At 45.1% G+C, this 13809-nt stretch overlaps 1 protein-coding gene across 3 annotated transcripts in view; it reads right to left on the reverse strand.

Annotated features, from left to right (window-relative positions):
• The window catches only part of Pitrm1 (pitrilysin metallopeptidase 1), a 31988-nt gene extending 21105 nt beyond the window's left edge, over positions 1–10883 (reverse strand). For 2 of the 3 annotated variants that reach the window (NM_001107363.2, NM_001415160.1), the window contains 9 exon segments: positions 1051–1139; positions 1367–1493; positions 2554–2714; positions 3659–3755; positions 3839–3953; positions 5586–5737; positions 6075–6181; positions 9338–9437; positions 10817–10883. In NM_001107363.2, coding sequence (NP_001100833.1) covers positions 1051–1139; positions 1367–1493; positions 2554–2714; positions 3659–3755; positions 3839–3953; positions 5586–5737; positions 6075–6181; positions 9338–9437; positions 10817–10872 — 1004 coding nt within the window. In that variant the 5' untranslated portion in view covers positions 10873–10883. 3 annotated transcript variants of the gene reach the window in all.
• Between the last annotated feature and the right edge of the window lie 2926 nt (positions 10884–13809).

A 13809-nucleotide genomic window follows, 5' to 3' on the forward strand; every position in this document is an offset into this window, starting at 1 on the left:
TAATTTCTCCCAGAAATTCTTAAATTTGTACTTTATTTTACTAACTATATGGGATGGGGGTGGGGTGGCTCAGAACCAGAATTAATTTAGCTATGCAGCAAATGGTGTCACAAGAAGGTCTACCATGTATTTGACATACTGTAGGTTCTGCAAAAGGACCATGTCCGCACCATAGAGGAAGGTAGAGTTATGGGTAGCAGCCAGAGCTCAGGCAGGGTGGAAGAGCCTGTCTTTCCTTTCTTACATGCTCTTCAGGGCCTGAATCTTGTTTGTGGCATATTCTCCAGAGGACAGCATTCACAGGATGTTTATTTCTGACGTGGATCAGTCATCCTCGCCACCCCCGTCACCCCCAAGTTAAACAATTAAAACCAGTCTCTTTTCTGGAAGCATTTAACACTAATTAACTAACAGGCTTATATACTAAGTAGGAAAGGGAGTGTGGGTCAGTTGGTAGGGTCCTTGCCTTAGCCTTGAAAACTTGGGTTCATTTCCCAGGACTGCATTAAAAACCAGGAGTAGTGACACTTACTTATTAGTTTTTTTTTTTTTTCTTTTTTTTTTTTTCTCCTTTTTTTTTTTTTTTTTTCGGAGCTGGGGACCGAACCCAGGGCCTTGCGCTTGCTAGGCAAGCGCTCTACCACTGAGCTAAATCCCCAACCCCGACACTTACTTATTATCACAGCATTTGAGAGGTAGAGGCAGGAGGAAGCACCAGGTTACCCTTGGCTACACAGCCAATTCCAAGTCAGACTGAACTGTAGAGACCACCTGTGAATGTGTGCGTGTGTGCGTGTGTGTGTGTGTGTGTGTGTGTGTGTGTGTGTATACAGTAAGAAAAATACTTTTCTCTGATTGGCTGGCAAAGTTGATTTCCCTACTCCATTTTGATGTTATTAAAACCTTGACATTTGTTCTTTTTCTTAAAACTGGGTTGATTCTTTTAACCCTCCCACCTGCCCATTACATAAGCCATGGAGAATTATCTAGCCTTCTAATCTGTATATTTTCTTACTGCTGACAAGCATAAATTTTACAACACGTACTTACTCTGGTAAGAGGAAGCTAACGCTGACAGTTGTTTGCTTGGTAGCATCTGTAGCTAGTGAATCTGGGCCACACGTTATATGGAATTCCCTCTGCAAAATGACGTGATACCTCAGGCAGGCACAGAGTATGAAAGGTCTTAACCACAGATTATCTGGACATGTCAAACACTTGGCTTGCACCAATAACCATTCTCTCAGTCTTGAAAAGCTTACTGTGCAGCCGAGGGCAACTTCTCAAAGCATCATTGCATGACCCAGTCTGTGGTGCATTTAACAGGTGTGACTGAAATGCCGACAAAGGGGAAGTGGGTACTCACAGGCTTGTCCCAGTACTTCTGGGCAGGCACCGCTGTGCTCTCCTCCATTTTCTGAAATTTACTCAGGGCTTCCTCATGAATTTGCTTCAGGTGATCTTCCAGCGGAAAATTTCCATAAGTGAAGAACCTACAAAATCCAGGGAACACAGCACTTTATTTGCATGAGATGGGGACAAATAACATCCAAATCTTTTGCATAACACAGAGGGTACCAGGGTGTGCCAAGCTAATCTTCCCCTGAACTGCATATAGGACGACTTCTGTGTTTTAAGGCAGTTTAACTACACACAGCGAACAGGAGGATTTGGTTAAAAGGTTAAATGTAACAAAAATTAGCTTTATTTTGAACTTGTCATATTTTGGCACTGTAGAAGCCAAATGAGTTCCTATGATACGTAATGTATGTAAGAATATAACTAAGATTGACAGCCCAAAATAAGGAACTTCGTAAAACTAAACTTCAGGCTACAATTACTAGATTACATGTTTTTAATACACTATACTTAAGTCACCATCCAGAAAAGAAAGACTACACATCCCAGAGGCCATCTTCCTTTTCCATCAGAGCTACCATGTGACGTCCAAGCACTTAAAGAAGTCAGAAGCGGGTGGATTTCTCTGAATTTGAGGCCACCTGATCTACATAGTAAACTTGAGACTAGCCAGAGCTAAGCAGTGAGACCCTGCCTCAAAAAATAAAACAACACCAAGCAAAGCAACAGAAACACACGCATATGCACGCATGTGTGTGAGCGCACACCTGCCCCCGCCCCCACACACAGCAAAAAAAACTAACAACAAAAAATAAAGTTCAATTCCGCCAAAGACAACAGAAGGCTTCATGAGTATGGTGAACATTAGTCCCAGAGTGGACACTACCATATATAAGATCTATATATAAGACGGCCTTGACACGGAGCAGGATGGGGACCTGGGACTCCAGCAGAGGTGACACTAAAGGCTGTAACCACTAAACACTGCCAACGGAGAGTTATGACTATTGATATTTACAGCGATTCCTCCTGTAGGATCTGTAGATGAACTAAAACAATGCAACTATACCCAGAGCAATGAATCTGTTCAGCAAATGTTTCTTCACTAAATGAGACGCCATATCACTCAATGTAAGAACGCAAACAAGTCCACTATTGGTCGATCTACCACCAAACCTCTACACCCAACACTACCTGGCATTGCTTGGGTGATAGTGAGTTGTGTGGAACTGTTTCAGCTGCTCCCACGTGAGCTCAGGGATGCACAGTGGGTCCCCTCCAGAAACCACAGAGTATGTGTGGTCAGGAAGAAGCTTGTTCTGGAGGTGCTGGGAGAATATCCTCTCGTTGTCTGTCTTGAAATTGAAAATAAATAAGTTCATGAAAATTCTCGTCAATCAAACGCCACCCAACAGCTACACAGGTGCAGTTTAAGTTGGCAGCCAAGTTACTCGTGATCTGTGCACGGGAGCTGGGGACTGGCTCTCTTGACTGAGAAGTTTGTCTTTCATCTACTGCCCAGTTAAGTCAGAGAGAACGTCATGGTGGGATGAGGACTGACGAGCAAGAAGTCCTTGGTCCATTAACTATACAGACCAAAGGATGGTACTGTCATGGGGTCTCACGAACAAAGTGATACAGATGGAGGATAAAGGATAACAAGTTTGCTATTTAAAGGGACCAGAAGAATCAGAGTGCTCTGAAATACGCGAACCATCTATGTACTTCTGGAAGAGTAGGAAAGACCAGGGAAGGCCTTCACACTCCAGATCATGTATAATGACACCAGGCCCTTCTACCGTTGAAGGGTTCTGCTCGCAGTATAGACTCCAGATAGTTTAAGGATCGAGATGAGGAGACTAACTAACAACAGGTCTCCTATATCGCAAGCACCCATACTTTTCAAAACTTAACAAAGTTGGGCTGGATGGATGGCTCAGTGGTTAAAGCATTAGCAAGACGATCTGAGTTCAAATCCCCAGTACACACATAAAGGTGGATGTGTTAGCAACCCACCCTAAGCTCAGCGCTCCCATAGCAAGATGGGAGGTAGAAAAAAAGGACATGCTCTAGAGGTTCATGGGCCAGAATGCCTCATGTGAAAAATAGGAGAACCCACTCCAAACCAAGTGGCAGGCAAGCACTAGCACCTCAGCTTGTCATGACCTCCACACGCATGTGACATGTTATGCATGTGGCAGATTAGAGCCCGCACTCACGAACGAGCATGTGACATACAAATACACAGACTTCTTTAAAAGATAACCTTAGTGCAGCAGAAGCGGGGAGGATCACTTACAAACGCCCCTTTCATCTCGTTGAAGACGACCCCCTTGAAGATCAAGGGCGTCTGAGGGTCGCTCGGATCCTCATGCTCTAGTCGCCATCCTTCCTGCCTGAACAAATGATAACGGGATAAATAAGTCACGGTGCTGAGCAGACGACCAAAGCACCAATCCTATAACTCATCATTACATACCAGAAGTCCAGTTCCCTCAAGCACGGGAAGAAGGTGGCATCCAAATACACCGAGAGGAGGTTTTGAAAGTCTTTGGGATTTTGTGTGGAAAACGGATACATGGTGTAATCGCTGGCTGGGGAGAAATGAAGCGTGAGATCTTGAAATGTGACATGCCCGCGGAAACTTATTACATCGAAGTCTCACCGGTCGACATCCTTCAGTATTTCCCTCCCGTGAAAACAGGAAGCAGAAGCCACGCTTGCCTTATTTCCACTCTGCTCGGCACCCTGAGCCTTGCCCTCTCCCAAATCCCAAAGTCTTCTCTGAAGAGACATCAGCGCCAACTCGTCAGTCACCTTCCCTACGCTTTCATTTGATTGACTGCTTGACTTGTTTAATTGATAAGGTTGAGAGACTGATTTAATTTAAGCAATACATACATCAACCATGACACTGTAGAACCTGTAGGGACAGTCCCAAAATTGTTCTGAACTTTATTGGGAAAAAACTTCCACACCATCGTTCTAAGACTCTGGGTTTCACTTATCTACTTGTTAACTGTGTGTGCACATGTATGAGTGTGTGCGTGTTTGCATGCTTAGATGCATGTCCGCAGGAACGTGTCTGAACGTGGAGGACATAGGTTCACGCTGATACTCTTGCCCATTACTCTCCTTATTTTGATACAGGCTGTTACACTGGAGCTCGCCCCGTGACTTGGACTAGCTAGAAAAGTCAAAAGATCCTACTGCCTCCACCTCTCCTGAATTGAGATTATAAATACATACCAGTATACCTGGCTTTCACATGGGTGCTAGCATTCCAAATGTGAGTCCTCATGCTTGTGGGGCAGGCACTTTGTCAACGGTGCCATCCTGACAGCCCCTAGTATTTATATTTTAATAATCTAATCAAGATATGGTTTTCCTAAAATAATTCAGCTTCTAACGTCTTTCACCTAATACAGGTCTTCTGCGCATAAAATATAGTTGTGCGGCTTGGGTCTTACTGTGGGACTCCTGACAGTGGGAGGAGGAGCTGTCTCTGACTCTGTGGCCTGCTTTTGGGACCCTCTCCTGCTACCAGGTTGCCTCTTCTAACCTTAGTAGAAGAGGAGGTGCCTAGTCCTCTGCTACGTGATATGATATGCCATGGCTGATTGACATCCATGGAGGCCAGCCTTGTTCTGGAGGGAAACAGAGGAGGAGGTGCTGGGGTTGGGAAAGTTAAGGGGAGAGTAGTGGGGGGAAGGAGGGGAAAATTGCAGTTGGGATGTAAAAATAAATAAAATTTAAAAGAAATTACTCTACAACATTAAGTCCACTCTTATTCCTATAAAATAATTTATCTACTGGCGCCTGATGGACCAAACATGTTTGTTTGTTTCTTTCTTTCTTGTTTAAGATTTATGTATATGAAGAGACAGGAGGGAGAGAGGGAGAAGTCATGGCAGGTGATGTTAAGAGTCTGCTCTACATATTTAAAGGTTGTTATTAATGTTCTTAAGGGATGGATGGTACTGGGCTTTGTACGTTTAGGTGGGCAATTATATCTTATCAATTGGATCTAAAAAAAAAGATTTATGTATATGAGTACACTGTCACTGTCTTCAGACACATCAGATCCCATTGCAGATGGTTGTGAGCCACCATGTGGTTGCTGGGAACTGAACTCAGGACCCCTAGAAGAGCAGTCAGTGCTCATAACCCCTAAGCCATCTCTCCAGCTCCCTAAACATGGTTCTGATTCAGGACGTCCTTCTTACCTGTGAAGGCATTCATAAATGTGGACAGGGACCTGTTGAGCATTTTGAAGAAAGGATCTCTGCATGGGTACTTCTGAGAGCCGCAGAGCACGGTATGCTCGAGAACATGGGGGACTCCGGTGCTATCCATTGGGGTTGTGCGGAACTGTACACTGAGGGACAGGAAAGATGATGAATGGGAGACGATTGATAAAATGCGTTCTACTACCATGTATGAACCACTGAGTCATACCGCAAAATTGTAATGTATCCATGTGATAGAAACGTCAGATGAATTCGTATAATCTTCCTCTTTGGGTAGAAAGGGAGAAGTGGAAATATTCTAACACTATAACCTACTCTGGCCTGGAACTCACACCGCCTGGAACTTGCAGCAATCCTCCTGTTCCAGCCTCCCTAGTACTAGGTTTCCTGGCGAGCTGCCATGCCTGGCAAGGCACGTTTTTTTCCTTCTCATTTTAGGATGCAGGTCCTAAAGGGAGCACACACCTGAATAAGTTATTGTTATCTTCCCTGGCCAGGTGCAGGTATCTGGCTCCCGTGTTGTCATGGCTGAGTTTCACCGCTGTCAGGAACAGTTCCGGAACAGGAGTGACCTGAGGGGAGGAGGAGAGTGTGAGCGGACTTACACAGCATGCACACACCAGCAGTGCCAGCTTCTGTTCTTGTGTGTGCATGTTCATTACTCTCGGACTTGCCGAGTAAGCCAGGCTGACAGGCCAGTGAGCATCACGAACCCACCAATTCCTGTCCCTACCTCTTCTCTTAGGAGATTACAGGTATATGATATCATCTTTGGGCTTTAGGGGGAAAGGGGCATTTTTTTTTTTTTTGTTTCTTTGTTTTATTCTAACATGGGTTCTGGTGATCCAATTTAGGGCCTCTTTCAAGTATTTGACCAAGTTATTTTTTCTGACAAAGACCTGGCTATTTGGTGTTAAACTAGATGCCAGAAAACCCAACAGGGACAGACCACCTGATCCAAATTCCTGATCTCACAGACAAGGAAATAAAGGCCCAATTAAAGGCTAATGAGACTATGTGCTATTTGGGTCTTAATTACTTTTTTGTTTGAGACAGGATTTTTGTGTATAATAGCCCTGGCTGTCCTGGAACCTGCTTTTTAGACTAGACTGGCTTCAAACTCGCAGAGTTACACCTACCTCTGCCTCTCAAGTGCTGGGGTTAAAAGTGTGCAGTGCTATACCCTGCCTAATTACTAACTGTTTACCAGTCACTTTCCAAGCATGTTACATACAAACTGCAAGGAGCACATTGACAACCAGCCCCGCATTCATACATGAAAAAAGCTGAGCTCAGAGTTAATGACCACTGAGCCAAGATCCACCTGGTGTCTACGTTCTTAAGATCCACCTGGTGTCTACGTTCTTAAGACTGAACTATGTTCTTTCCACTGAACTATGACATAAATGCCTGCAATAAAAATGAATGATCCATGAGTACACATGGAGGGATTCATGACTCCAGCCACAAATGTAGCAGAGAATGGCATTGTCCAGCATCAATAGGAGGAAAAGCCCTTGGTCTTGTGAAGGCTCGTTTCCCCAATGTAGGGGAATGCCAGGGTGTTGAGGTGGGGAGTGGACAGGTGGGAGTAGGAGCATCCTCAGAGAAGCAGCAGGAGCGGGGAGAGGTATGGGAGGGGATAACATTTGAAATGTAAATACATAAAATATCCAAGAATAATAAAATTTAAAAAAACAAAACAAAACAACGATCCCTACTCTCCAGGGAGGGAACAAAGGAAGAGACAGATGGAGAAATGACCTTATACTTGAGGAAGTCTCTAGAGTCCTTAATATAAACTGAGGGTTCTGGGGGGCTAGGGAGATAGATAAGTCAGTAAAATGTTTACTGCACACATAAGAAGACCTAAGTTGGATCCCCAGGACCAACAGAAATCCAGATACAATAGGGTGTGTCTATATTCATAGCACCAAGGAGGCAGAGACCGGAAGACTCCTGCAGTTCACTGGCCAGCAGTCAACCTAACAGACTCGGTAAACTCCAGGTTTAGTGAGAGACCCATCTCAAGGCTGTGGATGCAACTCAGTTGGTGGAGGGCAGTGCATGAGGCCCTGAGTTCCCATCTCAGCAACCTAAGAAACAGAGTGTGGGAGCGCACATGGGTAATTCCAGCTCCTGGGAGATGGAGGGGGGAAGATAAGAGAAGTTGAAGGGTGTCCTTCAGCTTGGTTACAAGAAACATTGGGGTCCAGTCAGGACTACATGAAAACCTGCTATAAATAAATAAATACATACAGTAGTGTGATTGAGGATGACACCCCTAAGGAAGACCTCTGGCACCTACAGGGACACACATAGATGGACACACACACAATGCCCTGCCACGCATTCATGTCAGCCAGTCCTCTTTCTTTCATTCACGGGGCATCCACAATATTATAACTATACTGCTATCATTCTCTTTTCTTAGAGACCATGAACATAACCTGTTCACATCTCTACAGGAAGTTCCTGGCAGAGGCACCATTAGAATCAAGTCTCCTGAGTCTTAGGGACCTAGACACAAAAAATGACTGAAAAAAGGGGGCTTCATACTTTAGTAAGTATACCTGGTTTAATGTTTCTGGATTTACTTAGATGATCAATGTCCGTAAAACCAGGAGATAATGTGACACCCGCCTAACAATGGTTATCTGGGTAAACAAGATTTACCATTTCTTTCAAGCTTCTCTTTGGTTTGAAATATCAGGAAAAGAGCGTACCATTCGGAACAAGGTCTTCAGTACCAGCGACTTATATTATAAACTTAAATTCCTCCGTATAGCCTTTCAGAGCGTGCATGACGCTCTCACCCGCTTTTGTGACTCATCTCCCCGGAACTGATGCTCCGGGTCTCTGACCTTGCTTACTGCTACAAGCTTTTCAGATTCTGTCATCTGCTACAGCTGCACAAGGACGCTAGCTTAAAGGCCCTGCCTTCCCTCACATATTTGTTAAATCCTTAAGCATAACACAAGGCTGTAACCAAAAAATTTGAATTGCTGATTTTTCTTCTCTCTCTCTCTCTCTCTCTCTCTCTCTCTCTCTCTCTCTCTCTCTCTGTGTGTGTGTGTGTGTGTGTGTGTGTGTGTGTGTGTGTTCATTCAAGACAGGCTGGCCATGAACTTGCTAAATATTTAAAAAATAACCCTGAATTCACGGACATATACTGCTTTTTTTTTTTCAATAATACATTAAATAAAAAGTAATGTAAAGGTTTTAATCTAAAAGTTAAAAAAAAAAAAGACAATCAAAAGAACCAACAAAACCCGTCTTTAACGTAAATCAAGTACATACTGGTCTATGATTGCTTCTTTACAACTCCAAGATAAAATAGGTAGAAAAAGGTCGCATGTACATATAAGGCAACCATACTTGACCACAGAGTGTGAATGAGCAGACCTAGGGAACAGCAAATAGCATCTGCATAGATCTCATTCAATGATCAGGCTTAGTTGTAGACACATCAGCATATTTACTGAGGCCCTACTAGAGTGGGGGTGTCGTTTTCTAATATCTGAAATGATGGAAGCTTTGAAGGGTACAATTAAGGCTTGGGTATCATTTCATTATAACCTGTCTGGAGTACCCACGATGTGTCAGGAGGCTAACCAGGTCCTGGGAATGCAAGGACAAAACTGGAGTCTCTACTCTGACAGATCTCACCTGCCAGGAAAAATGATGTGTTATCAACCTTGAACATGGCGGGATAGAAGGGCGGGTACCTGGTTGACGGTGAACCCGTGGATTTTTTCCCCCACTTTATACTGCAGAGCACGATCACAGGCTTGGTCACTCTTCTCTCTCCACACTTTGTGGTGGACCCTGCTCGGTTTAAAGAAAGTTCTCAAAGTTAGCAAGTCTCCCGGAAAGTTGTTTGGCTGCATATCTTTGCGATATATGTAGGTAACCCTGTAGGATAACGACAACTAAGTAAAAACAACTTGTATCCTTCATCTTCCAAAATCTTGGACATTTCAGAAGACTAGTTTCCAGTCCAGCATTTAACCTTCACCAGGGTATCAAGTCAGCAGGTAAACTTACTGTAGGACTGCACACAGATATTAAAAAGAAAAAAGCAAATGGATAATTTAAGGGTGGTGGTGGTAATGACTATGCAAAACACATAAAGAGTTATCATCTTGTCAGGGCCATCTGGCCTAGCATTAATGAACTCACTTAAAATAATTATTTTCTCAAACTGTATGTCTTATGAATTTTTCTATTTTTTTTAAATATCTCAGAAATATCCCTTTTAAAAGTTGTAGGGGCAGAAGGGAAAAAAAAAATCCACCAATTTGGTCACTGGCAGCATCAGGGAGATATGCTAAAATCAACTGGATTTCCTCACAGACAGAAAATCCTAGATATAGATGTTGAATTGTTGAGAGGAAACGCATGATAAGGCTGAATGACAAATCGCTAGGAGTTCACTCATCGGTTGCTACATACACAACTACTGCTGTTTACAAAGTTCAAACACTTCCTACCCAACAATCTCACAGAAACCTGTACCCCCAGGTTTCTTCATCTAGACTAACAGGGGCTTGGCTACACTCTGAAATAAGGACTTGGATGAACATGAAAGCCAAACACTCTTTAAAAGCACCTTATTTCTTTTTTCCATAAATCGAGTCCCCACACAATGTTCGGGTCCAGGAGGCATAACTTTACCACAACAGCATGGAGCCCTAAACGATGCCTTGTAACAGAAATGAGTCGGCGCAAATCTTAACGAGCCATAAATTGCCTTTTAATTACACAGCTAAAATCCGCATCAAAGCCTATCTTTACTTCAAACAGCCTTGGTAACCCACACTCAGGACTCTCTCTGGGGTCATATCCAGAAGGGAAAGTGGGTCAGCTCAATGCCCTGGTCCTGGCTCCCCACTTTGGAGTACTGATGTCACCCCCAACTCTGGTAGCTGGGACAGCAGTTTCTTGGGAAGTGTGCTGTGCCAAGCCACAGAGAGAAGGACCTATTTACAGGCCCTACAGGGGGCCTCTGATAGAAGTAGGGCATAGGAATACTTGGTTTGGGGAGCCCAGAAGAAAGTTTGGGGATCCTGGAGGCACCAGGAAGAGTTTGGGGGTAAAGGAGCCCCAGAGAGGTTGTCACGCACGCCCAGAGATGGCAGAGACTCTGAAGTCTCTCCTACCGGCCCGCCCCTGCCTGTTTCCTGTAGTCACCAGGAGTGGCTCACCCGCTGCTCAGTCGCTGTACAGCGCACAGTCCCCGCCGACCGCTGAAGCGCCACATGGCATGTGACCAGCGTGGGGCTGGGGTCGGACTGCCTTTAACCCGACGCACGGCGCGGGGCGGGGAGCGGTCTCGAGACTCTCATTGGACAAGTGGAATGGAAGCGACGAGTCTAATAGGCTGGAGGGAGGGTCCTCCGCCGTCGGGAGGAGCGAGGTGAAGGGAGGGTGGTGGACTGGTCACAAGAGATGGGCGGGCCAGGAGAAGGAGCGGGAGAACGAGCGGGAGTCTGAGTGTGGGGCAGCGGGGAGGGAGAGCGTGGGGTGGCAAGTGATATGGGGCATTGCTAGAACGGACCAGTCCCGGAGCATTTGCTGATGAAGGACAATGAGGGTCAGGGTGAAGAACACAGCGAAAGTAAATAAGGGGCGGAGCGTGTGCTGAGGATGAATACTCGGGCGGGTGAAGACTAGGTGAGAGGAGGTATTGGGAAGCGGAGGAAGTTGTTCTGGAGGTGGGTAGAGTTTTGCTAATAAGGGACAGGTCGGAGGCAGTAAGAGGCGGGTCAGGCTCAGGTGAGTGGTAGGATGTCGTGAGTGAAGGACCTAGCTTTTGTGGGGCGTATGCTGGCGAGCAGTCTTGGGCAAGCACCGAGCTTTGGCAGATGAGGGAGCGGAGCACGGTACAGGACTGTCTAGAGTGAAGTGGTGTGAACCCTGAATACTCTCTGGCAATTCAAATGAAACTGTGAGCCTGCTTCTTCGTCTAGTTGTAGTACGAGAGTGACAGGTGGAAAAGGTCCGGCTGGTACCCATCCAGTGCCTGAGCCTCTTGGAGTGGTGCTTTAAGGACGTTACACTAGCTGGAACCCAAGTCCCCCACTCCAAGGTGCCACAATTAGCAGTGTTCCCCTTACAGACATCCCTCAGCACACCCTGGACAGCTAGCTCAGAGCTCCAGCAAGGACTTGTAGTTCACTGCGTCTGTTGTTCCTCTGCTCGTTTTGAGTTTAGAAAGACACGGGCGTGTCTTAAGAGTGTGCAAAGCACGAACAGGCTCTTCTTAGAAACCAGGAGAACTGAGGAGGTCAATGCCCGAGTGAGGCTAAGCCTACTCCCGGAATTGGAAGGGACTTGTGGGATTCACTACACTTAGGGAGCGTTTGGGTGGGACTAGGACATTTTCAGGACACTTCAGACTTCAGTTTCTCAAACTTTACTTTTGGCCTTCATTCCCCTTCTTCTTGGCCATTGTCCCATCCATGTAAACAGACACGCATCTCCCCTTTCCTTAATCTACATTTATAAAGATAACATGCTAATGGACAGGTGGAATCTGTTTAAACTTGTAAAGGCTCCAGCGTAATCATGGAACGTGATAAACTGTTTTCAAAATTCATAGGATACCTACTCAAAACGCACTATACTGCAGCCCTGGCTGCAGCTGAAGTATCTTTTTGTTGATGAACTCAAATGAACTTCCGACAAAGGTGAGGATAGGAAGCCATGGGTGCCTACAAACACCGTATTCCTTTCTATTATGGAGGAGTAGAGTGATGCATCTTAATGAGGCTTCACATAGACTCTGTGATCTTGAGGGAGACAGCTGGGTATTATTAACCCTGTTTTCAATGCTTAGGAATCAGAGGCTCTGGGTATTACAGTGTTTACCTCTCTCTATAAGGAATAGATACTATATAAATCTAGTAATTACTAGTTACGAGTATGTTCCCACAGGACACAACCTCCCTGTGGATAACCTAGATACACACACACACACACACACACACACACACACACACACACACACACACACACACACGGTCAGAATTTATAAATATTTATTCCAAGTAGCATTTGACCTAATATTAAGGCTTGCGAGTAAGCCAAACTGTTACTAATAACAACAGTTGCAATGTTGAAATGAATACCATGAACTGCAAAATTTTTTTTTTGTGTTACAAAAGGCAGGTTCTGTATCACAGTGCAGATCATTATTTTAGTAAAACTAGCCAGTAAGTTATTTTTAGGGTTGTAAGTTGTAACGCATGCGGATAATTAAGTAAGTATTGGGGTTCTATACTCCAAGATGGCACCGGAGTCCTGACCCCAAATACATCACCTTGAGAAAAGGCTCTTAAGGTAATCAAACCCCCCAAAGAAGGCATTAGACATGGGATCTGTCCCTCTATGGTGTGTCTGTCTGTATGTGTGTCTCTGTCTCCCTCTGTCTGTCTTTCTCTCTCTCAGACTGCACAAAGGCAGACACAAGAAAACCCAATGTAAAGATAAGATGAAGAAAACAATTAGAATAATGCTTCTATAAGCCAAGGGATGTTCAGAATTTCCAGCAAGCCACCAGAAGCTAGCATAGACACAGGAATTCTGGCATAGCCTCAGAGATAATCTGTGGCAGGCACCTTGGCTTCAGCCTTATCCTTTGCAGGGCTTTTGGTGGTTAGAGAGCATCTAGGGCATCCTTAGCGTCTCAGATGAAGGGACTATGGCTTGCTGGAGGAATGGGATAATTTTTTATTGGATATTTTCCTTATTTATATTTCAAATGTTATCCCCATTCCTGATTTCCCCTCCGGAAACTTCCATCCCATCACCCCTCCCCCCTGCTTCTATCCACCAACCCACTCCCTTCTGCCTTCCTGCCTTGGCATTCCCCTGGACTGGGGCATCAAACCTTCACAGGACCAAGGGCCTCTCCTCTCATTGATGCCTGACAAGGCCATCCTCTGCTACATATGTGGCTGGAGCCATGGGTCCTCCATTTGTACTCTTCGGTTGGTGGTTTAGTGCCTGGCAGCTCTAGGGTATCTGGTTGGTTGATTTTGTTGTTTTTCCTGTGGGGTTGCAAACCCCTTCAGCTACTTCAGTCCTTTCTCTAACTCCTCCATTGGGGACCCTGTTCTCAGTTCAATGGTTGGCTGTGAGCATCCACCTCTATATTTGTCAGGCTCTGGCAGAGCCTCTCAGGAGATAGCTATAC

This window comes from Rattus norvegicus, chromosome 17 (assembly GCF_021556685.1).
Source record: "Rattus norvegicus strain SHRSP/BbbUtx chromosome 17, alternate assembly SHRSP_T2T, whole genome shotgun sequence".
Classification (NCBI taxonomy): domain Eukaryota; kingdom Metazoa; phylum Chordata; class Mammalia; order Rodentia; family Muridae; genus Rattus; species Rattus norvegicus.